Source organism: Nicotiana sylvestris, chromosome 6 (genome assembly GCF_000393655.2).
Source record: "Nicotiana sylvestris chromosome 6, ASM39365v2, whole genome shotgun sequence".
NCBI lineage: Eukaryota > Viridiplantae > Streptophyta > Magnoliopsida > Solanales > Solanaceae > Nicotiana > Nicotiana sylvestris.
In genome coordinates this window covers 59823552-59846586 of record NC_091062.1, presented here as the reverse complement: position 1 = coordinate 59846586, position 23035 = coordinate 59823552, and the positions used below count along the sequence as shown (strand labels likewise).

General features: G+C 41.7%; 2 protein-coding genes across 2 annotated transcripts; one reads left to right on the top strand and one right to left on the bottom strand.

Annotated features, from left to right (window-relative positions):
• Nucleotides 1–1024: 1024 nt before the first annotated feature.
• Nucleotides 1025–1687, bottom strand: LOC138870679 (uncharacterized). The gene has a single exon (XM_070148506.1). The coding sequence runs from the start codon at nucleotides 1685–1687 to the stop codon at nucleotides 1025–1027; it is 663 nt and encodes a 220-aa protein (XP_070004607.1).
• A 20429-nt stretch (nucleotides 1688–22116) lies between these two features.
• Nucleotides 22117–22809, top strand: LOC138870678 (uncharacterized). The gene has a single exon (XM_070148505.1). It carries the CDS (start codon nucleotides 22117–22119, stop codon nucleotides 22807–22809), a length of 693 nt encoding a protein of 230 aa, XP_070004606.1.
• The last annotated feature ends 226 nt before the right edge of the window (nucleotides 22810–23035 follow it).

The following is a 23035-nucleotide window of genomic DNA, read 5'->3' as shown; positions in this document are numbered from 1 at the left end:
AAGGAAATCAAGAGTTAGTTTTAGGAACCCAAACAAGTTTGGGTCCCTTGTAGTAGGCAAGAGGATGAATAATAGCTCTCTTAGTCCATGCAGGTAACATGCGTTTTTTATGGGTGGCATCTGGTCCCTTTATAGTAGTTACCTTTTCAGCAAATACTTTATTTTTCTGAATAGACTGGACCCTGGCTTGGCAATTTTCTTTGAAATGCCCATTGTTCCCATAGTGGGTACACAACCAGTTATCCGGTACAGTAACATACTTGCTATGGGGGTTGTAAGGAGTTCTCTCCCTTTGAAACCCTATTCCCTGCCTGTTCCCACCATTATTAACATACATGGCAATAATAGCTTTCGAGGACCAGGTCCACTTAAGGGACTTTTCAAGATCATTTTTACCCTTCTCAGTTTAGTTTGGAGATGCTTGTTTTTCTCAATTTCAACACACATGCTAGTTTTCACAGTTTTCAACTCGTTTTCAAGTTTAATATGTGCTTCACTAGCTACCTCTTTTCCTTTCTTAGAATTTCCAATTCTAGACTCAATTCCTAGTCCCTCTATAGTTTCCCTTAGGTCTGCAATCACTATCAAGAGATCATCTCTCTCTTCCTCAATTTCAGTCACTCTCTTCACTATGGTCTCTTTCTTTACTGAAATTTTCAATGGTTTCCTTACAGTCAACAGCTACAGCCACCAGGTCATCTCTTTCCTGTTCTATACTAGCAATTTTTTCCGTTAAAACTATTTTTTCATCTTCCAAATTGCTTATAGTTTCCTTCAGATCAACTACACATACTACTAGATCATCTCTTGTTTGTTCAGCTTCTCCTAGTTCTAAGGTCAAGACATCTTTGTCCTCTACAAGACTATGATAGGCATCAATTAATACATTTGCTAATGAAATGAGTTTCTTAGGGGAGTAGGATTTTAGATTTCTCTGAACATCCCTGAAGTTTACCTCATCATTGTCATCTTCTTCATCATCGTCTGATTGGTCCATCAAAGCAAATATTGAATCATATTCATTTCATTCACTTTCAACTGCCATCATGGAAATATCACCTGCATCAGTTTCTTCTTCAGACTCATAGGAGGAATCTCCCCATGCTGCAAGAGCTTGCTTCACAACATTGTCAGCAGATCTCTTCCTTTTGAAGTGTTTGTCAAGAACCGAGTTCCTCTTTACTGCTTTAATAGGGTTGTATTTGAAGTGTTCTTGGTTCATGAGAGGACAATCTTTGATGAAATGCCTTGGATTTCCACATTTATGATAGAGGTAATAATTCTTTGATCTGCTGGAGTTGCCCTTTTTTATTATTCCTCCATTTCTTTTGACCATCTTTTGAAACCTTTTGGTTATGTAAGCCGTGTCACTGTCCTCCTCACTTGAGTCATTGCTTTTAGCTTTGAGTACCAGGTTCTTTTCCTTCTTTGGTTCTCTTCTTTCACTATCTATCTTCCTCTTCATTTCGTAGGTTTTCAGATTTCCAACTAGCTCATCTATGGTCAGCTCCTGCAAGTCCTTTGCTTCAGTAATATCATTCACTTTACTCTCCCATGAACTAGGCAGGATACTAAGAATTTTCCTCACGAGCTTGTTCCTGGGAATGACTTTACCAAGTGAGTGTAACTCATTTACGATGAAAGTGAATCTTGTGTGCATGTCTTGAATAGATTCATCGTCTTTCATCCTAAAGAGCTCATACTCAGTGGTAAGCATATCAATCTTAGATTGCTTTACTTGAGTGGTTCCCTCATGTGCTATTTGCAATGCTTTCCATATCTCCTTGGACAAGCTGAGATCCTGTTGTATTCATCAGGTCCTATACCACACACCAAAATTTTCTTGGCACGAAAATTTTTCTGCATAGCTTTCCTATCTGCATTATTGTATCCTTTCCTGGTCTTTGGCATCGTCACTGGAAGATCTCCAACATTCTTTGTTGGGACATAAGGACCATCACATATAATATCCCACAACCCAAAATCTTCAGCCATGATAAAATCATGCATTCTTGTCTTCCACCACCCATAGTATTTTCCATTGAACCTGAGCGGTCTATACGTAGACTAACCTTCTTCAAAGTTGTATGGATCAGCCATAAGGATCTTTCCTAGGTGTTATCCTGATAAGAGTAACCCACTTTGATACCAATTGATAGTTTATATGAGTCCACCAAACTATAGAAAGACCATGTCCTCTATGGGTTTCCACTGAGAATACTAATGAAACAGTAAGTAAGTAAGACAGGGACTTTTACGTGGAAAAATCCCTGCTTAAGGGGATAAAAAACCATGACCTACACTGGTAGGATTTTAACTTCACTATGAGCAACTTTAGATTACAACCTATGCAATCTAGGAATTAAACTCTTAATCCCTCACTAACTTGTAATACACCTATTACAAGCCACTTTGCAATACACCTATTACAAAGACTTCAACTCATGACTAACTCTAGTCACGACACAAACACTAAGGGTTTATGGTTTTACAAGGGGTTCCTAAGCAACGCTTCTAGATAAGAAAAGTAGGAATTACAATAAAGAAAAATTACAAAGTTACAACTCAACTAAGGACAACAAGATACTAGATTTAGGAACTGGTCTGTAGTAGTGTTAAACTTTGTTCTTGATGCACTTGAGAATTGAATGCTTGAATGTCAGATTGCTTGAATGCTTGGAATGAATTCTCAAGTGTTCAAATGATGTTTTGTTGTAATACTCTTGTTAATACAACTTGGATAACATCACTTGGTTAGTCAAAGGACAAGTGACTGCAGAACTGTGCTGCACTGTTTTTGTGTACAGTGCAGACAATCACTTTCCAGCTGTGCACAGTTGACTTCATACTACTGTCAGGGAAACACAAGGGTATGAGGTCCTTGTGTTTCTCTATCTTCTGAAGTTGTAGCAGTTTAAATTAGCTGGAGTCTATTGATTTGCGATGTGTACCAAGTGTGTCAGGTTCCTTATCTAGTTCTTTGACAGTAAGTTAGTTAGATCATCAAAATATAAAGCTAAGACATTGTAAACCCATCAAAATGAATTGGTCCTGCCCCTAGAACAGAAAATACTGGAGTTACAAGGAGAACTTGAGCAGGTCCAGAACTTGGCAAACCTTTCCCTCACCCTAAATGTCCCCGATATCAACCAGCAAAACACAAATGCCTAAAACCCGACACCTCCCCAAAACACACAGAATCAAAACCCACCACCAAATCTTCCCGCACCACATCAATATGCCACACCTCCTTAGAACAAAAACCCTCCACCGGTACCTACTCCTCAACAACACCATCACCATCCGACTTAATACCCCCAAACGACCACATACCACACTCCTCAGAATGCACCGCAACCTACTCCTAATCCACAAAACTCAATGAATGACCACCATTATGCCTAGATTCCCGGAGTTCACCAAAGCAATCCCATATATGTGGAAAATTTACCACACACCCCACAACAAACCCTATATATACCGGAGTTTACCGAGAAGGATATGTGCATCAAAAAAATGGCCGAAGAACTCAAAAAGCTCACTAGCAGAGTTCAGAGTGTCGAAGGTGGCAAGTGCATTGAAGGTTTGAATTATAAGTCTTGTGCATACAACCGGATGTAGAACTGCCGTAGTGTTACAAACCTTCTAAGTTCGAAATGTTTGATGTAACTGGTGATCTAAAGGTACATTTAAGGACATATTGTGAAAAACTAGTAGGAGTTGGCAAAGATGAACGAATACATATGAAGCTGTTCATAAGGAGCCTCAATAGAGATACTTTGTCTTGGTACATCAATCAGAACCCAAAGAAGTGGGTCAATTGGGTGAGCATGGCGTCAGATTTCATGGATCGAATCAGGTTCAATATGGAAAATACACCAGACATTTTCTACGTTCAAAATCTCAAGAAGAAACCAACAGAAACCTTCCGTGAGTATGCTACTCGATGGAGCTCTAATAACTAGGGATTTTGATGCATTTTATACTCCTTCTTGCTTATGTTTTGATTAGAAATTCGTACAAAATAGTCCAAAAAGGCTCACAAGTTGTGCTTGATTGCAGGTTTGATCAACAAAGTGACAAGATGTCAAAGATCAGCTCAAAAGGAATGAAACTTGCACAAGTACCAAGAGAAGACAAAGCTTAGGCAAAACAGGCCCAATGTGGCCGCATACCATTCTGTGTGGTCCGCAGTAAGAAGGATCAGAGAGTGACAACTTCTAAGTTTCAAGCCAATGCGGTTCACACTCCATTTCATGCGGACTGCACTAGAAGCCTCCGCGGCCACAGTCCATTCTCTGCAGTCCGTAGTGCCTGAGTTTAGAGAGATAGGTTTTCAAGTGCAGAGCCTTAGTGCGACCGCATACCATTTTGTGTGGTCCGCACTAGCCCCACAGGGGTATTTTTGTTCAGATTTTTCAGCTTAGTATAAATAGCTTCTTTTCCCATTTTTAGGGTATCATAGTTTTTAGCTGTAGCTGCGCTCGTGGGTTCGAAGTCTTTAGCTATTTTGGGCAATTTTATCTACATTTCAGTATTGAATCTTATTTTTTATCGTAGTAATTAATTAATATGAGTTATTCTTCATCTATTTCTTTCTTTTCTTCTTCAATTTTGAGTAGCTAAACCCATAAGCTAGGGTTGTGGCTCAACTCTAGTATGGGTAATTGATGGGTCTTGTGTTTTAGGGCTAGATTGACTATGGGTGTTTGATATTTGGGCTAATTTCATGTTTAATTGTTGAATTAGTAGTTGCAAACACTAGTTTGTGTTTAGTTGACTTGAGCTCTTCTTGAGAAAGAGAGGTTGAGTCTCTGAAATTGGTCCAACAAGGAATTGCGGCGTACTCAAGAGATTGATATCTCCGATTAAAGGGTTAAACCTCGAGAGAGTAATACCCGACTTGAACCTTGATTGCTTGCGCAAATTTGCCTACCCAATTGGTCTTGAGAAAGTTAATTCGAGAAAAATCACTCAAACCACTGAGAAGTGTAGAGTGGGTAAAATCGTGCAACAGTTATATCATACTCCCCAAATATGTCAATCATGCCTTAGACTCAAGTATCCGTTAATTGACTACCTAGGCGGAAGTCACTACCCTAGTGCCTTTTAAACCATTTGAATAACCCGTTTTAGTTTAACTATTAGTTTAATCTAGTTTCATTTACCATTGTAGTTTGATAAAAGTAAAAGTAAAACAAAAACCCCAAAAATATATAGAAGTGTAATTTGGAACACATACGCAACTCTAAACTAGATAGATACTCGACTTCAAATTCTAGCTCTCTGTGGAAATCAATCCTGATCCTAAATCGGGTAAAAGCTCTTCGACCCTCTCTCGCTACTCAATAGTAGTGCAGGGTAGGCTTCGATCAACTTTTTGGCGCCGTTGCCGGGGAGCTAACGGTTTTGGCTATCTATTTAGTTAGTTTTGTGTATTGTTCTTCTTTCCTTCTTTGTTACTAACTTGTTTGTGTCATAACTCAAGTACCAAATGGCAGCGAACAACGCTAATGACCCTCTTGAAAATGTGATTGCGGGGGAGGAGGTAGATGATGTCAGAGATGATGAGGTGCCTCTTGTACCTCAAGGACAACGTAGAGGATGCCAGGCCAATGCGAATGATAATAATAATATTCCAGGCCCTTCTCCGCCACCTCCAAGAGTGGCTCCTAGAGTGCTTCCGAACCAAGGCTATGCAAGTGCTATTGTCCCACCCCGAATCTGGGTGGGCTATTTTTAAATAACCAATATGATGTTGACTTTACTAGAGCAGCGTGGGTACTTCACGGGTGCTGCAAATCAAAATGCTTACAAACATCTCAAGGGGTTTGTGGATACATGTTGGGGGAACAAGCAAACTAATGTGTTCGAGGATGCTCTCCGGTTAAGACTCTTCCCATTCTCACTTAGGGGGAAGGCATTGGATTGGCTCGAGCGACTTCCCGACCATTCTATCACAACTTGGGATGAGTTGGCAGATAAGTTCATTGCTAAATTTTTCTTACCGGGGCATATGGCGGCATTGCGAGATGATATATTGGCTTTCAAGCAAGAGCCCAAGGAACCTTTGCATGAGATTTGGGAGCGTTATAGAACGATGGTGAAGGAATGCCCCAACAATGATATGACCGAGGCTATGATCCAACAAACCTTCTACCGGGGCATTAATACAACAAATCAATGCATAGTGAACCAACTTGCTGGGGGCAACTTTATGAAGCTGTCATATGATGAGGCATGTGATATACTTGACGAGATGACTGATACTTCTTCTGCATGGCAAAGTATTGCCAATGTGACTCAAGGTGACCCCCCGTCACTAATTTGCACAAGGAATTACATGATCACGGGCAAGCTATAGCTGAGCTGACAACTACTATGAATCAATTGCAAAGGCACAGTTGCAACAAGTCCAAAATCCTCGCCAAGTGAATGCCATGGAGGGTGTCAATATGCTTGTCAACAAAAGAAGGCAAAGAAGGCAACAAAACCAAGGGAATCCTAAGCAATTTGATGATAACTATGATGGATTTCAAAATGATGGTTATGATGAACAAAGTGAAGAGGTTCAATACGTGAATAATTATCAAGGCCCGGGGGAACTCTTCCAACCAACGACAATGGAGACCTCAAGGCAATTGGGGCAATCAACAACAAAACAATGGTAATTGGGGGAACAACAACCAAAAAAACAACTGGGGCAATTAGAACAAAAATCAGAGCAACCAAAGGAATTGGAATGGTAATAACAACAATTAGGGTGACAATAACAATCAAGGTGGATAGAACAACGGAAACCAAGGAAACCGGGGGCAAGGCTTTCAAAGGCCCCCAATGTACCAACAACCGAACAATCCACCCCCATTTCCATCCCAAGGTCGTAGTTATTCTAGAAATGATATGGGTAGAATTGAAATAATGTTCGAACAGATGATGAAGCAGAATGCAGACTCGGATGCACAATTGGCTTCCCACAATACCTCTATCAGAAACGTAGAGGTGCAGTTAGGCCAAATCTCACAGTCTTTAAATACTCGCCCTAAGGGTGCTCTACTAAGTGATACGGTAGTGAACCCGAAGGGTGGGAACAACCATGTTATGGCGGTTACAACAAGAAATGGGGGAGGCGGTGATGTGAATGCCTCCAAACAAAAGCAAATCTTGGATGATGATGTTGAGTTGCAAGAAGATGAAGTCCCTTTGGTAGTTGAAAATGTGATTGATGAAAATGTAAACGAAGAAGTGAGGATTGATATTCAAGATGTTGAGGTGGAAACATAAAATGATGTGAACCCATCTAGGGAACACATAATAGACATACCAGAGCCTGTTGTACCTAAAGCCAAGGCTCCTTTGCCAAGGCCACCTCCACCTTATTCTCAAAGGCTTGCGAAACAGAAAAATGAGAATCGGTTCAAAAAGTTCATTGACATGATAAAGAGCTTATCCATCAATGTGCCTTTGGTGGTGGCTCTTGAACAAATGCCGGGCTATGCAAAATTCATGAAAGACTTGGTCACAAAGAAGCATTCTATGGATTGTGAAACTATAAAGATGACTCACCAAGTTAGTGCTATAGTGCATTCAATGGCCCCAAAGCTTGAAGATCTCGGTGCTTTCACCATTCCTTGCACCATTGGGAGTGCGGATTTTGCTAAAGCTCTATGTGATTTGGGGGCTAGTATCAATTTGATGCCCTAATTCATCTTCAAGACTTTGGGTATTGGGCAGTCGAGGCCGACTTTTATGAGATTACAAATGGCAGATAGAACGATGAAGAGACCATTGGGTATTATTGATGATGTGCTTGTCCGGGTGGACAAATTTATCTTGCCAGTTGACTTTGTGATCTTGGATTGTGAGGTAGATTATGAAGTTCCTATCATATTAGGAAGACCTTTCATAGCTACGGGGAAGACATTGGTCGATGTGGAAGCAGGGGAACTCACCTTTCAGGTGGGTGATGAAAAGGTGGTCTTTCATGTGTGCAAATCAATGAACCAACCCAATAGCACCGAGGTGTGCTCTTTTGTTGACCTCGTCACAACAGTGATAATTGATGACACCAGTGCAATGATCAATGTGGAGGACCCATTAGAGTCCGTACTATTGAATCTTGATGTCAATGAGGATGCAAGCCGGGTGGAGTGCGTGAATGATTTACATGGAATGGGCTCTTATTCTTATGAGCCTAGGAAATTATCTTTGGATCTCGAGAATAGAAAGACTCCACCAACAAAACCTTCAATTGAGGAGCCTCCGGTGTTGGAGTTGAAACCACTGCCTTCACACCTCAGGTATGAGTTCTTAGGCTCAAATTCTACTTGCCAGTTATTATTTCTTCTTGTCTTACTAACCTGCAGGTTGATGCCACATTGGCGGTGCTTCAAAAGCGAAAAAAGGCAATTGGATGGACTTCAGCTGATATTCGGGGGATAATCCCCACATTCTGTATGCACAAGATTATTCTAGAAGATGATGCAAAGCCTTCCTTGGAGCATCAAAGGAGGTTGAACGAGGCAATGCAAGAAGTTATGAAAAAGGAGGTGATCAAGTGGTTAGATGCTGGGGGTTGTGTACCCCATCTCTGATAGCTCTTGGACTTCACCGGTGCAATGTGTACCGAAGAAGGGTGGCATGACCGTGGTTGCAAATTCACAAAATGAGTTGATTCCTACCAGAACCGTCACCAGTTAGAGGTATGCATGGATTACCGCAAGTTGAACAAAGTGACCCGCAAGGATCACTTTCCTTTGCCGTTTCTTGATCAGATATTAGATCGACTTGCTGGGCTTGCCTTCTACTATTTCTTGGATGGGTATTCTGGGTACAACCAAATCTTGATTGCTCTGGAAGATTAGGAGAATACCACATTCACTTGTCCATATGGCACCTTTGCCTTTTCTACGATGCCTTTTGGGTTGTGTAAAGCACCGACTACATTTCAGCGGTGTATGATGGCCATTTTCACCGATATGGTGGAAAACATTTTGGAGGTGTTCATGGATGACTTTAGTGTTGTGGGAGACTCATTTGATAAATGCTTGAAGAATCATGATAGAGTTTTAGCCCGTTGTGACGAACCCAATCTTGTCCTCAATTGGGAGAAATACCACTTTATGGTGGAAGAAGGAATTGTTCTTGGGCATAAAATTTCGAAGCATAGCATTGAGGTGGATAAAGCAAAGATCGAAGTGATTTCAAGGCTTCCTCCCCCTACATCTGTCAAGGGAGTTCGAAGTTTTCTTGGGCATGCGGGGTTCTACCGGAGATTTATCAAAGATTTTTCGAAGCTAGTTAATCCCTTGTGCAAGTTGTTGGAAAAAGATGCTAAGTTCATGTTTGATGAAAAATGTATGCAAGCCTTTGAACTTCTCAAGCATAAGTTGACCACCACTCCTATCATTACCGCGCCTAATTGGAGCTTACCCTTTGAGCTCATGTGTGATGCGAGCGATGTTGCGGTTGGGGCGGTTTTGGGTCGAAGAGTGAACAAAATGTTTCATCCGGTGTACTATTCGAGCACGACAATGAATGATGCTCAAATGAACTACACGGTGACCGAGAAAGAACTTTTGGCTATTATGTTCGCAACGGAAAAATTCCGGCCATATCTTATGGGTGCTAAGATTATTATTCATACCGACCATGTCGCACTCCGGTACTTGATAAAGAAGAAGGATTCCAAAGCTAGACTAATGCGATGGGTCTTGTTACTTCAAGAGTTTGATTTGGAGATTGTGGACCCATAGGGTAGTGAGAACCAAGTGGCGGACCACTTGTCCCGCTTGGAGGAGGAGAGGAGTCCTCGTGACGGCCTAGAGATCAATGATTTATTTCCCGACGAACAACTCCTTTCGGTGTCGATGAATGATATGCCATGGTTTTCCGATGTTGCTAATTTCCTTGTGACTGGTATAATCTCATGTGAGCTCTCTTCTAACTAAAGGAAGAAGCTCAAGCGGGATAGTTTGGATCTCTATTAGGATGAGCCGTACTTGTTCAAGATTTGCACGGATGGTATGATTCGAAGGTGTGTCCCAGAGGAAGAGCAATTGAGTATCTTGGAAGCTTGTCATTCAACTCCCTATGGTGGCCATCATAGCGGGGCTAGGACGGCTTCTAAAGTTCTTAGTTGTGGGTTTTATTGGCCAACTTTGATCAAGGATGCGGGTGATTTTGTGAAGAGATGCGACGAATGCCAAAGAGCTGGTGGAATTTCAAAGAAAGATGAGATGCCTCTCAATACCATCCTTGAGGTTGATATTTTTGATGTGTGGGGCATTGATTCCATGGGCCCATTTGTTAGCTCATGTGGGAACACTTACATTCTTGTGGCGGCGGACTATGTTTCAAAGTGGGTTGAGGCCGTGGCTTTGCCCAACAATGAGGCCTGGAGTGTTGTTGCATTTCTCAAGAAAAGCATTTTCACAAGGTTTGGTACTCCGCGTGCAATCATAAGTGATTGGGGGAGGGGTCTCATTTTTGCAATAGAGCTTTCGAAACTTTGCTTTCAAAGTATGGTGTCAATCACAAAGTTTCTACTCCCTATAATCCTCAAGAAAGTGGTCAAGTTGAAGTCTCCAACAGGGAAATCAAAAGCATATTGTCAAAAACGGTCAATGCAAATGGGACCGATTGGTCAAAGAAGTTGGATGACTCTCTATGGGCTTATAAGACTGCTTACAAGACTCCGATTGGTATGTCTCCGTATCGATTGGTGTTTGGGAAAGCTTGTCATCTACCGGTTGAGTTAGAGCACAAGGCCATGTGGGCATTGAGGAAGCTAAATCTTAAGTGGGATGTTGCAGCCAATCTTCGTATGGAGCAGCTTAATGAACTTGATGAATTCTGATTCCATGCCTACTCCAGTTCATCCTTGTACAAGGACAAGATGAAGTACCTTCATGATAAATATGCTCGTGGAAAGGAGTTCAAAGTAGGCGATTTGGTTCTCTTGTTCAACTCCCAGTTACGTCTGTTTCAAGGAAAGCTCAAGTCAAAATGGAGTGGACCTTTTGAAGTGGTGTGTGTGACCCTGTTTGGTGCTCTTGATTTAAAGAACAAAAATAGTGAAGTTTGTAGAGTGAATGGGCATAGGGTCAAGAACTACTTGGAAAAAATTGATGACAACCACTTGGTGGCCCTTTATTTCAAATGATGTGATGGTAACCTGCGTCGTGCCGCGACGTTAATTAGGCGCTTTTTGGGAGGCAACCCATGTGTTTTTCTTCTTGTTTTTCTTTGATTTTCATTGTAGGATAGGATTTGTTTTTGGACTAACTGGTTGTGAGATGTTACAAGATAGGTCTCTGAACTTTGCAATACGGACGCACTACATTTAGTGCGGACCGCACTAGTGAAGGGTGAAATATCGACCTCTTTGAAGTCCGCCACTATGGCCGCACTACATTTTGTGCGGTCCGCGGTGGACCACCATGGCCGCATGACATTTTGTGTGGACCGCAGTGTGTTGCCTCCTCAGAATTGAAAATTGATGTGCAGCGCGGATCATTGTCCATTTTGTGCGGTCCGCACTGGGCTAGGTAAGCTGGGCCCCAGGACTTTTTCTATAAATAGTACCTGAGGCCCAACAGTTACACTTTTCGATCCTTTACTCTTAGAAATATTAAAAGCACTGTTCATCTTGCCTGTTACTCGTAATTCATAGCTTAGACTTGTTAATCTTCATCTCATCTCACATCTGGTAACTTAATGTCTATTTAATTGCTTTAAATTTTGTTATTTTCTTTTTCTTTTTGTTTTACTTGGCTATTATTCTTTTCTTCCTTTATTTTCTTTCATAGATTAAGTTAGGGTAGTTAATCTCTTCATTAAAATAGACATAGGTAGTTAAAATCAATGGGCAATCACTTAGGGACATTACTTAGGTGCAAATTTGGGCTTAAAATCAAAAATACCTTGAACCCTAACTTAGTGTCACAGCTGGGCACTTAGTGCAGACCGCAGTCGTTTCTATACGGTCCGCGGTGCCCTTGTGTAGTTTGCAATAACATTTTGTGCGGACCGCATTGATGAAAGTCCTAAAAGCTAAACCTTGGGGACTGTGGCCGCACTACATTTTGTGCGGTCCGCATTGTTCCCTGTGCGGTTGCACTACATTTTGTACGGTCCTCACTACCTGGATACAAAGAGTGGGTGGTTTGAACCCCACCTCTGTGCGGACCGCATGACCTTTTTGTGCAGTCCGCATTAACCCCTGTGTGGCCGCACACCATTTTGTGTGGTTCGCACTGTGTGACTTCTGAAAACTGTCTTCAACTTTTCCTTCATGTTTTGCAACTCTGTTTCTTAACTGCTTCTATTGATACTAATAAGCTGATTGGATTGTGTTTGCAGACAATGGTGAAACAAAGAGGTAAAGGCTCTAAGCAACCAGGCAGAGGAGAATCCTCCCGGGGAGGGAAACAGAAAATGGTAAGATTGACTGTTCAAGCCCGGCAAAACATAATAAATATGAGGAAGATGATTAAAGCTACTGATAGGGCCATTGACATGTTTGGGAGTGAGTACGAGCCCTCCCGGGAGATATCTTCAGACTCAATCCCAGAATACATCTCTGACTGGCCGGAGAGAAACAGACTAATAGACACTCCTACTTTCCCCGCTGCCCAAGTGTCAGTAAATGTGTCTTCTGGGTCGTCTGAGGGCTCAGCTGAAGGCGGTGGGGATGAATACTCCACCTCTTCTACAACTTCATTATCTGGAGAGGGTGGAGTAGGTAATGACGAGGAAGTAGGAGGAAAAGAAGTAGTTGGAGAAGGGGGTGAACCTCATGTGGGGGTATTGCTAGAACTAGGAAACCAGAGGTGTGGCAAGACCGGTTTGTTAGTGAGGTAGCGTACCACAAATTCAGGGAATGGTGGCCGGTGAGGAAATTAATCCAGTAGCGGAGTTTTGTTGATAGAGATCTACTGCCTCACAACCCCAATGTGAGGAGGCAGTTTAGGGAGAGAATTAACTAGGAGTACTTTCTGGGTGAATGTGTCGATGCCAACGAGCACTTGGTCAAGGAATTCTACACCAATGTTGCCCACATCAAAAAGGGCACAAAAATGACCAAGGTGCGAAATCAGAAGGTGCTGTTTGATGGGAAAACAATAAATGACTACCTTGGCTTTAATGAAGAGGATGGGGCACTATTTATGGCAAAGATGGAAATGGGCGAGGAAGTCCGTCCCTGGCTGGTACAGTATTTGGAAATCCCAGGTACCACCCCTGACTGGTTGACTGCGGGCGTCAAGATTCTGAGACGTAGTTTGAACTTCAAGGTAAGAGTGTGGGAAACATTTGTATGTAGCAGGTTGGACCCCACGACTAATGACAACTCCCTCCCTCTTCACCAGGCAGTTTTGGTGGCTTCAATCATGGCAGGGTACCCAATCAATGTGAGAAATGTTATGTCTAGGATAATCACAATAGTTGGCAGTGAGCATGACAGAAACTACCCTTTCCCTAGTTTTCTGACTATGTACTTTCGAGACCTAAAAATTGAGAAGAGGCCATTTGATATCAAGGTCAAAGCGAAGGCCCCATTTTCTTGGTACAGGATGCAGGGGGATGATAACTCCAAGAGCAAGAACTTCAAGGGAACACATCTACAGCTCCAACTGACCAGTCTGAAGAGCCAATTGTGGTAGTGGCTCCTGCTCAGCCTGCCTCCACCTCCACTGATATCCCTCCTGGCCCATCCACCTCAGAAGACCCGGAGATCCCTTCTTCCCGTGTCATCCAGTGACTGCCCACCGACTGAACCAGACTCTTCTCAGTATCAACAACTGGATGCAGACTGCATCATCCAAGTTGTCTACCCTCACTACCACAGTAGAGGCTCAGTCGGCACCTCCACCTCCACGGGCCCCCCAGTCCAAAGAGGATGCTCTCAAGGAGATTTTAGCCAACCAAAAGAAAATCCTCGACACTCAGAAGGTGATCACAGATGCAGTTGCTTCACACAACCTGTCTCTCAAGGAGCTTGCTAAGGAGCACAAGAAGTTGAGAAAGACGCGGGCTTCTATGGTGTTCATAAAGGCGCTGAGGGTTGATGTTGACAGAATGAAGATAGATCATCTGCCTTTGGATTTATTGCTACAGGACCCAGTACCATCAGCTCATCCCCTGCTCGTGCAGTCCTAGAGGCCTTCCAAGAGGAAGAGGATGATTCCCAGAGCGGACGATGCAGTCATCCAATTGGCAGATCCACCAAAGACCTCCTCCAGTCAGCCGCAGGATGCACCTCCGGAGCCTGTCCAGGCCCAGGTCCAAGCAGCATAGCAGCAGGCCACATGGAACTAGTTTGAGGTTCCCGAGCACAGTAATGACCCAGGGACCACTCAGGAGCCCATGCAGACAGACATGCCATAAGGAGTCCTTATATCATTTTTCCCTTTCTCTTTTTGGTGCTTTATTTAGTTTAGTTGGCATTGGGGACAATGCCAGCTTTCATTTGAGGGGGTAGGCCCTACTTTTATGGATTCATTCAGATGATTGTATATATATTCGATACTTTTTATGATTTCTTTATCTTTTCATCTTTGGGTTGTATATAATTTTAACATTTCGTTACATTTATCGCACTTTTATTTTACTTTGGGTCTGTATATAAAGTTATGCTACATTGTACATATTCATCCCATCTATTGTATATTCGACAATTCCTCTCTTATATATATTCATTTTAATTTCCGCAACTTTTCTTTCTTAGTTTCTTATTTATGATTCGTAGCTTCTTGTTTTGAAAGTTTGTAATAAGCCTTTGGTTTTCTTAATGCCACGGTTCTTTCCAAAGGTGGAGTTTTGTGTGAACCAGGTGGCTCTTCCCAATGATGGATGGCGTGACAACCTTTTTAAGGGTTTGAGTCCATTTTTCTTTTTTGTTTTTAGTAGTTAGTCGTAAAGGGTGCCTCAATCAAAGCTTCACTTGGGCCTAACATATTTGCCTTTGATCTTATAGTCAAAAACAAATTGTTGTATTTAGGATGGTAAAAGTCGTGACCTTGAGACTCTTGTGTTGACCGATAATCATCAAGTGGTTTTTCGGGGCCAGTGTGTGCTCAAATCTTATCTAAGGTCATTGTGGGCCCCCGACTCTATGTCTTTAGCGACCCCATAGATTGTATGGTGAGTAATTTCATTGCAAGTCCAAGTCCCGAGCTATTGGTCTAGAACTTGCCCTGAATGTTTGTTGAGGTGAAATCCTAAGTGAATTTTGACTTGAGACATGATTATAGGCTCTTCTTGGTCCAAATGATAGCTTGAACACTTCCATAACCTACCAATGATAATATCCCTAGTCAACCCTTTTGAGCCTTAGACCTTTTCCCTTTAAGACCCATAATACAAGCCTATACCCGTTCTAAAAGATACCCTCTCTTGGCACCCGATCTTTCCTTTAGCACATAGCAAAAGCATAAGTATGGGGGGAGAGACGAGGATTGCAACAAAGTGGTAAAAAGGAACAAAAATGAAGAAAAGGAAAGGCAATGAAAAAGAAAGAAAAGCAAAAAGATAAAAAGAATGTTCAATGTGAAAAAGAATAAAAAAGGACTCAAGAAAAGCAACGAATGAAAGGTGTGGAAAGTTGAAAAAAGAGGAGAAAATGTTTGAAATGTATAAGAAAGAGTGACAGTGTGTCTCTCTAACACCTTAGAAAGAAGTGAAATGACTCAAAGAGTCAAGTGAATGTGTGCCAAATGAAACAAAAGAAGTGCTTAAGGGAAGATGGAACCTACTTAGACTAAACATCTCCTACCCTGAACCAAAAGCCTTCACAATGTCTCCACGAAAGCCCTATATGATCTTGAGTTGAATGAAGCTTACATTAGTGGTGACTCACATAAAGGGGCAAGCGTATGGTACTTGGAGCCGTACTTGTGACTTTTTCTTGAGAGAGATGAGTGTATTTCCAATAACCTCGTTCTGAGTGCCACTATTCTATAAGTGAGGTTTGCTGAGGGAGAGTTGAGGATGCGTGAGTTTGGATTCCACAATGACCAAAGTAATAGAAAGAGTTCTTTGATGTGTTGAGTCAATTCTTGATGCTCTTGTGTCGCACTTAATCCATGGAGTTTCAAAGAGAAAAAGTTGTTAATGATTCATTTGTATTGAGGGCAATTGTTAGTCCCAATTGATTCTAAATGAGGTTACTTTAGGACAACTGAAATTTTCTTGGATGTTCTCTTAAGGGGTGGGTCTTATTTTGTTTGCTTGAGGACAAGCAAAAGCTTAAGTTTGGGGGAGTTGATAACTAGGGATTTTGATGCATTTTATACTCCTTCTTGCTTATGTTCTGATTAGAAATTCGTACAAAATAGTCCCAAAAGGCTCACAAGTTGTGCTTGATTGCAGGTTTGATCAACAAAGTGACAAGATGTCAAAGATCAGCTCAAAAGGAGTGAAACTTGCACAAGTACCAAGACAAGACAAAACTTAGGCAAAATAGGGCCAATGCAGCCGCACACCATTCTGTGCAGTCCGCATAAGGAGGTTTAGAGAGGTGGCATTCAGGCAAAAAGGGCAATGCAGACGCACTAGGTTTTGTGCGGTCCGCACTAGGATCAATGCGGCCGCACTCGATTTAGTGCGGTCCGCAGTAAGAAGGATCAGATAGTGCCAACTTCTAAGTTTCAAGCCAATGCAGTCCACGCTCCATTTCATGCAGACCGCACTAGAAGCCTTCGCGGCCGCAGTCCATTCTCTGCGGTCCGCAATGCCTGAGTTCAGAGAGATGAGTTTTTAAGTGCAGAGCCTTAGTGCGGCCGCACACCATTTTGTGCGGTCCGCACTAGCCCCGCAGGGATATTTTTGTCCAGATTTTTCAGCTTAGTATAAATAGCTTCTTTTCCCATTTTTAGGGTATCAGATAGTTTTTAGCTGTAGCTGCGCTCGTGGGTTCAAAGTCTTTAGCTATTTTGGGCAATATTATCTACATTTCAACATTGAATCTTATTGTTTATCTTAATAATTAATTAATATGAGTTGTTCTTCATCTATTTCTTGCTTTTCTTCTTCAATTATGAGTAGCTAAACCTATAAGCTAGGGTTGTGGCTCAACCCTAGTGTGAGTAATTAATGGGTCTTGTGTTTTAGGGCTAGATTGACTATGTGTGTTTTATATTTGGGCTAATTTCATGTTTAATTGTTGAATTAGTGGTTGCAAACACTAGTTTGTGTTTAGTTGACTTGAGCTCTTCTTGAGAAAGAGAGCTTGAGTATCTGAAATTGGTCCAACAAGGAATTGGGGCGCACTCAAGAGATTGATAGCTCCAATTAAAGGGTTAAACCTCGAGAGAGTAATACCTGACTTGAACTTGATTGCTTGCGCAAATTTGCATACCCAATTAGTCTTGAGAAAGTCAATTTGGGAAAAATCACTCGAACCACCGAGAGGTGTAGAGTGGGTAAAATCGTGCAATGGTTATATCATACTCCCCAAATATGTCAATCATGCCTTCGACTCAAGTATCCGTTAATTGACCACCTAGGCGGAAGTCACTACCCTAGTGCCTTTTAAACCATTTGAACAACCCGTTTTAGTTTAACTCTTAGTTTAATCTAGTTTCATTTACCATTGTAGTTTGATAAAAGTAGAAGTAAAAGAAAAACCCCAAAAATGTATAGAAGTGTAATTTGGAACACATACGTAACTCTAAACTAGATAGATACCCGACTCCAAATTCTAGCTCTCTGTGGAAATCGATCCCGACCCTAAATCAGGTAAAAGCTCTTCAATCCTCTCTCGCTACTCAATAATAGTGCAGGGTAGGCTTTGATCAAGCTCTGAAGCTGCGAAGGTAAGACCAGTAATTGAAGAAGACCAGATGAATAAGTTCTTCGTTAGAGCTCAAGACCCGCAATACTATGAAAGGTTGATAGTTATTGAAAATCATAAGTTCTCTGATATCATCAAGATGGGAGAGATAATAGAAGAAGGGATCAAAAGCGGAATGATGACGAATTTCTAAGCACTCCAGGCCATAAATAAAGCTTTACAATCAGAAGATATTTCTAAAAAGAAAGAAGTGGGTGCAGTAATGGTAGCCCAAGATCCGAAGTCTCCTCTCACATACCAAACACCTCCACCCACATACCAGCCTTCACCCCCCAGATACCAACAACCTACTACCACCTACCACACTTATAACACCCAACCCTCATATTACCACTCACCACCACTAGCCCGCAAAAATTATCAAAAACCAAAGCCAAATTTTGACTGCAGACCACCCAGACAATACGCTCCGATTGCTGAACCCATAGACCAACTCTACGAGGGACTCAAGGATACTAGTTATGTTACTCCCATTCTCGTTGTTGCTACAGAAAACTCTTCTCAGTAGATTAACCCAAACAAGACATGTGCCTATCACTTAGTCATGAAGGGCCATATTATTGATGAATGTCGCACTCTAAAGGACAAGATCCAGACATTAATTGACACTAAAGTCATACAGGCAAATGAGACTGCACCTAATGTTCGTAACAATCCTCTCCCAGATTACATAGGTGAGGGAGTAAATGTGATAGAGAATGATGAAGAATGGGATCCGGAAGGGCCAATTGGACTCATTCGGGAAGGGGATGATCCTAAAACATCTCCATTCACCAACACACCCATTGTAGCGCAAACCCAGGGAACAATTGAAATTGAAATAGCCACAACAACGCCATTAGAACTTGAGGTGTCCACGCCCTTCACTGTGATGGTAGCACCTACTCCCTCTTACCAACGTGAAGCTATCCCATGGGATTATGTTGTGAAAGCAAGGAGGAAAGGAAAAGCAAAAGTGGAAGAATCAGGAGCAGCACAAGGCATGACTAGAACTGGTAGGGTTTATACATTCGAGCATTTGGGAGGAACAAGCAAAGAAGATGTGCCTAAACATCGAGACCGACCTCGATGACCTTTGGAGAAAAGTGCAAGCGAGAGAATACTCTGTGGTCGATCATTTGAACAAAACTCCCGCCTAGATATCCATCTTATCACTGCTGCAAAACTCCGAGACATATAGGAATGCCCGATGAAGGTGCTGAGTGAAGCCTATGTACCCACCAATATCACTAGTGGGGAAATGGGCAACATGGTCGGGCAGGTATTGGAAAACCACAAAATCACTTTTCATGAAGATAAACTGCCACCGGAAGGACTAAGTCACAACATGGCACTATATATCACCGTGCAATTTGAGGATAAATTCATCGCCAGGGTCCTGATATATGGGGGTTCAAGTCTCAACATATGTCTGCTGACTACTTTGAAGAGGCTAGGCAAAATTCTACACGAGATACAAGCAGGAAGTATGAATATGAAAGTATTTGATGGATCTCAAAGGGACACAATCGGAAAATCAACCTCAGCTTACAAATGAGTCCGACCTGGTTCGATGTTGAGTTTCAAGTGTTGGATATATCCTCAACTTACAATCTACTATTGGGATGACCCTGGATACATGCCGCAGGGGCCGTTGCCTCTACTATGCACCAGGATGTGAAGTTTGAATGGAATCATCAGGAAGTGATCATCCATGGAGACGGGAATAATCTCATCTATACCAATCAGAATATTCCAGTCATCGAGAATAGGAGGAATCTGGGTGGAGAAACATACCATCATATTGAGTGCGTCAACACAATAAAAAAGGACAAATGGTGGAGTAACAAGATACAAAGCGTATTACTATGGGCAGGGTATGAACCTGGCAAGGATCTCGGCAAGAATCTTCAAGGGATCACCAAACCGTTACAGCTGAAGCGTCTTGGTACAACTTTCGGACTTGGGTATGAATACACTTTCCAAGAGTATCAGGATTGGTCGCCACCATGGCGTGGTCCTTATTATCCACTGGAACACCCAGTACCACATTTGCACCAGACATTTCAACAAGCTGATGTGATATGGGGGTCTGAAGAAGATGAAGCTTTAGCTGGCATAAGGAATCTATTTCTGGATGATGAAGACATGGACTGCAGTGTGATAGTTGAGGAGGAGGAGGAGGAAGACCTTACCATTAAAATTATGGAGAAATGAGCTGTTCTCAAGAACTGGACCGCTGCACCATCCCTGGCCCGTAGAGTTCCTGAGTAGCTTGGCAGTTAGCATAATTTATTTTTAAAGCAATTTTGAGCATTTAAGACATTTTCAGTATTTTGTTTTGAACGTATTCTATTTTGAAATAATTCCTCGAGTCATCGATCCATACTTGTTTTGATGTTTTCAAGATTCTATTTAATGCATTGCTATTTTTATATTTATTATTATCCTTTACGTTTTCTATCTATAGTATTATTATTACTTATCCAGATGAACCTACGATTGTGACATGTAATGAGATAACACAACATAAGGATAGTGATTCAGAGGATCTGGAGGATGATATAACACCTGAAGAAATTGTTAGAGAAGTGGAAAATGTTGAAAACAAGCCTAAGTCTAATTTGGACGAGACCGAGACAGTTAACTTAGGGGACTCTGAAAAAGTCAAGGAAACACATATAAGTATTCACCTATCACCATCAGAGAAGGAAGAATACATCCGATTCCTGAAAATATCTTTGCATGGTCTTACGATGATATGACTGGCCTGAGCACATCCATAGTGGTTCACAAGTTACCCACCAATCCCACGTGTCCACCAGTGAAACATAAGCTTAGAAAATTCAAACCAGATATGAGTTTGAAGATAAAAGAGGAAGTCACTAAGCAAATCAAAGCCAAGGTTCGCAGATGTTTGAATATCCGACCTGGTTAGCCAACATTTTGACGGTTTCGAAGAAGGATGGGAAGGTCAGAGTATGTGTCGATTATCAGGATTTAAACAGAGCAAGTCCCAAAGATGATTCTCCATTGCACAATTTACACATACTGATCGACAACTGTGCCAAGCATGAACTCTAGTATTTTGTGGATTGCTTCGCGGAGTATCATCAGTTCTGGATGGATGAAGAGGATGCCAAAAAGACAGCTTTTATCACACCATGGGGGATGTACTCCTATAAAATGATATTGTTTGGCCTGAAGAATGCTGGAGCCACTTACATGAGAGCTATGACAACTATTTTTCACGACAAGATACATAAGGAAGTAGAGGTGTACGTGGATGATGTCATCATCAAATCCAGAAAAAGCGCAAATCATATAGCAGACTTAAAGAAATTCTTCGATTGGCTTCAAAGATACAATTTGAAATTAAATCCTACAAAGTGTGCCTTCGGAGTCCCTTGCCGGAAAATTGTTAGGATTCATCATCAGTCGCCGAGGGATTGAATTGGACCCATCAAAGGTCAAATCTATCCAGGACTTGCCACCTCCGAAGAATAAGAAAGATGTGATGAGTTTCTTAGGGCGTCTAAACTATATCTGTCGTTTCATAGCACAATCAACCATGATCTGTGAACCGATTTTCAAAATGCTGAAGAAAGATGCTGCAACAAGCTGGACTAAAGAATGCTAGAAAGCCTTCGACAAAATCAAGGAGTATTTATCTAAACCACCTGTTCTGGTCCCACCGGAACCAGAAGATCTTTGTTGCTTTATTCGTTCATACTAGTTGGGGCTTTTGGTTGTGTTCTGGGATAACACGATGAGACAGGAAGAAAAGAACATGCCATATATTATTTGAGTAAAAAATTCATACCTTATGAAGCACGATACTCTTTGCTGGAGCGCACTTGTTGCGCTTTGACATAGATAGCTCAAAAGTTAAGGCACTAATTCTGTGCCTACACCATATATCTCATATCAAGGATGGATCCGCTAAAATACATCTTCTAGAAACTCATGCTTACGGGAAAGTTAGCAAAATGGCAGATATTGCTGAGTGAGTTTGACATCATATATGTAACTTAGAAGGCGATCAAAGGGCAAGCATTGGCGGATCATTTGGCAAAAAATCATGTAGACGGAGAATAAGAACCATTGAAAATGTATTTTCCTGACGAGGAGGTATCATTTATGGGAGAAGATATCACCGAAGCATATGATGGTTGGAGGATGTTCTTCGATGTAGTTGAAAACTTCAAAGGAGTGGGTATCAGAGCTGTCTTAGTATTAGAAATAGGTCAACACTATCTAGTATCCGCAAAACTCAGGTTTCCATGTACCAACAATATGCAGAATATGAGGCTTGCATCTTGGGACTCGGGTTGGCCATTGACATGAACATTCAGGAGTTGTTGGTGATTGGAGATTTCGATATTTTGGTGCATCATGTTTTAGGAGAATGGGCTACCAAAAACACCAAGATATTACCATATCTGTACTGTGTGCAAGAGATGATCAAGAGATTTACAAAGATAGAATTCAAACATGTTCCGAGTATTCAGAATGAGTTTGCAGATGCATTGGCCACTTTATCTTCCATGATACAACACCTAGACAAGAACTTCATCGATCTTATCCCAATACGAATTCACAATCAATCAACTTATTGTGATCATGTTGAAGAAGAAAGTGATAGAAGACCATGGTTCCACGATATCAAGGAATACCTAGCAAAAGGAGAATATCTGGAGCACGCAACTCATACTCAGAAACATATGCTTCGAAGGTTAGCCAATCACTTCTTTCAAAGCGGAGGAATTTTGTATAGAAGGAATCCTGACCTAGGGTTATTATGGTGTGTTGATGTCAAGGAAGAATCCAGATTGCTCGAGGAAATACATGCCAAAACTTGCGGGCCACACATGAATGGTTTTGTCTTAGCCAAGAAAATACTAAGAGCAGGGTATTTCTGGATGACCATGGAGAGAGACTGCATCAGGTATGTCCAGAAGTTTCACCAATGCTAGATACATGCTAACATGATACGAGTGCCAATGAACTCAATGCAACAAGTGCACCCTGGCCTTTTTTCTGTTTGGGGCGTAGATGTCATCGGTCCGATCGAACCCGTTGCTTCAAACGGGTATAGATTTATTATGGTGGCCATAAACTATTTCACAAAATGGGTTGAAGCCGCATCTTACAAAGCCATAACTAATAAGGTCATTGCATATTTTGTTCGGGATTGCATTG

What these genes read in the sequence shown, in the direction of transcription:
- LOC138870679 (XM_070148506.1), bottom strand. Translation starts at nt 1,687, where the DNA reads ATGAAAGACGATGAATCTATTCAAGACATGCACACAAGATTCACTTTC.
- LOC138870678 (XM_070148505.1), top strand. Translation starts at nt 22,117, where the DNA reads ATGTACCAACAATATGCAGAATATGAGGCTTGCATCTTGGGACTCGGG.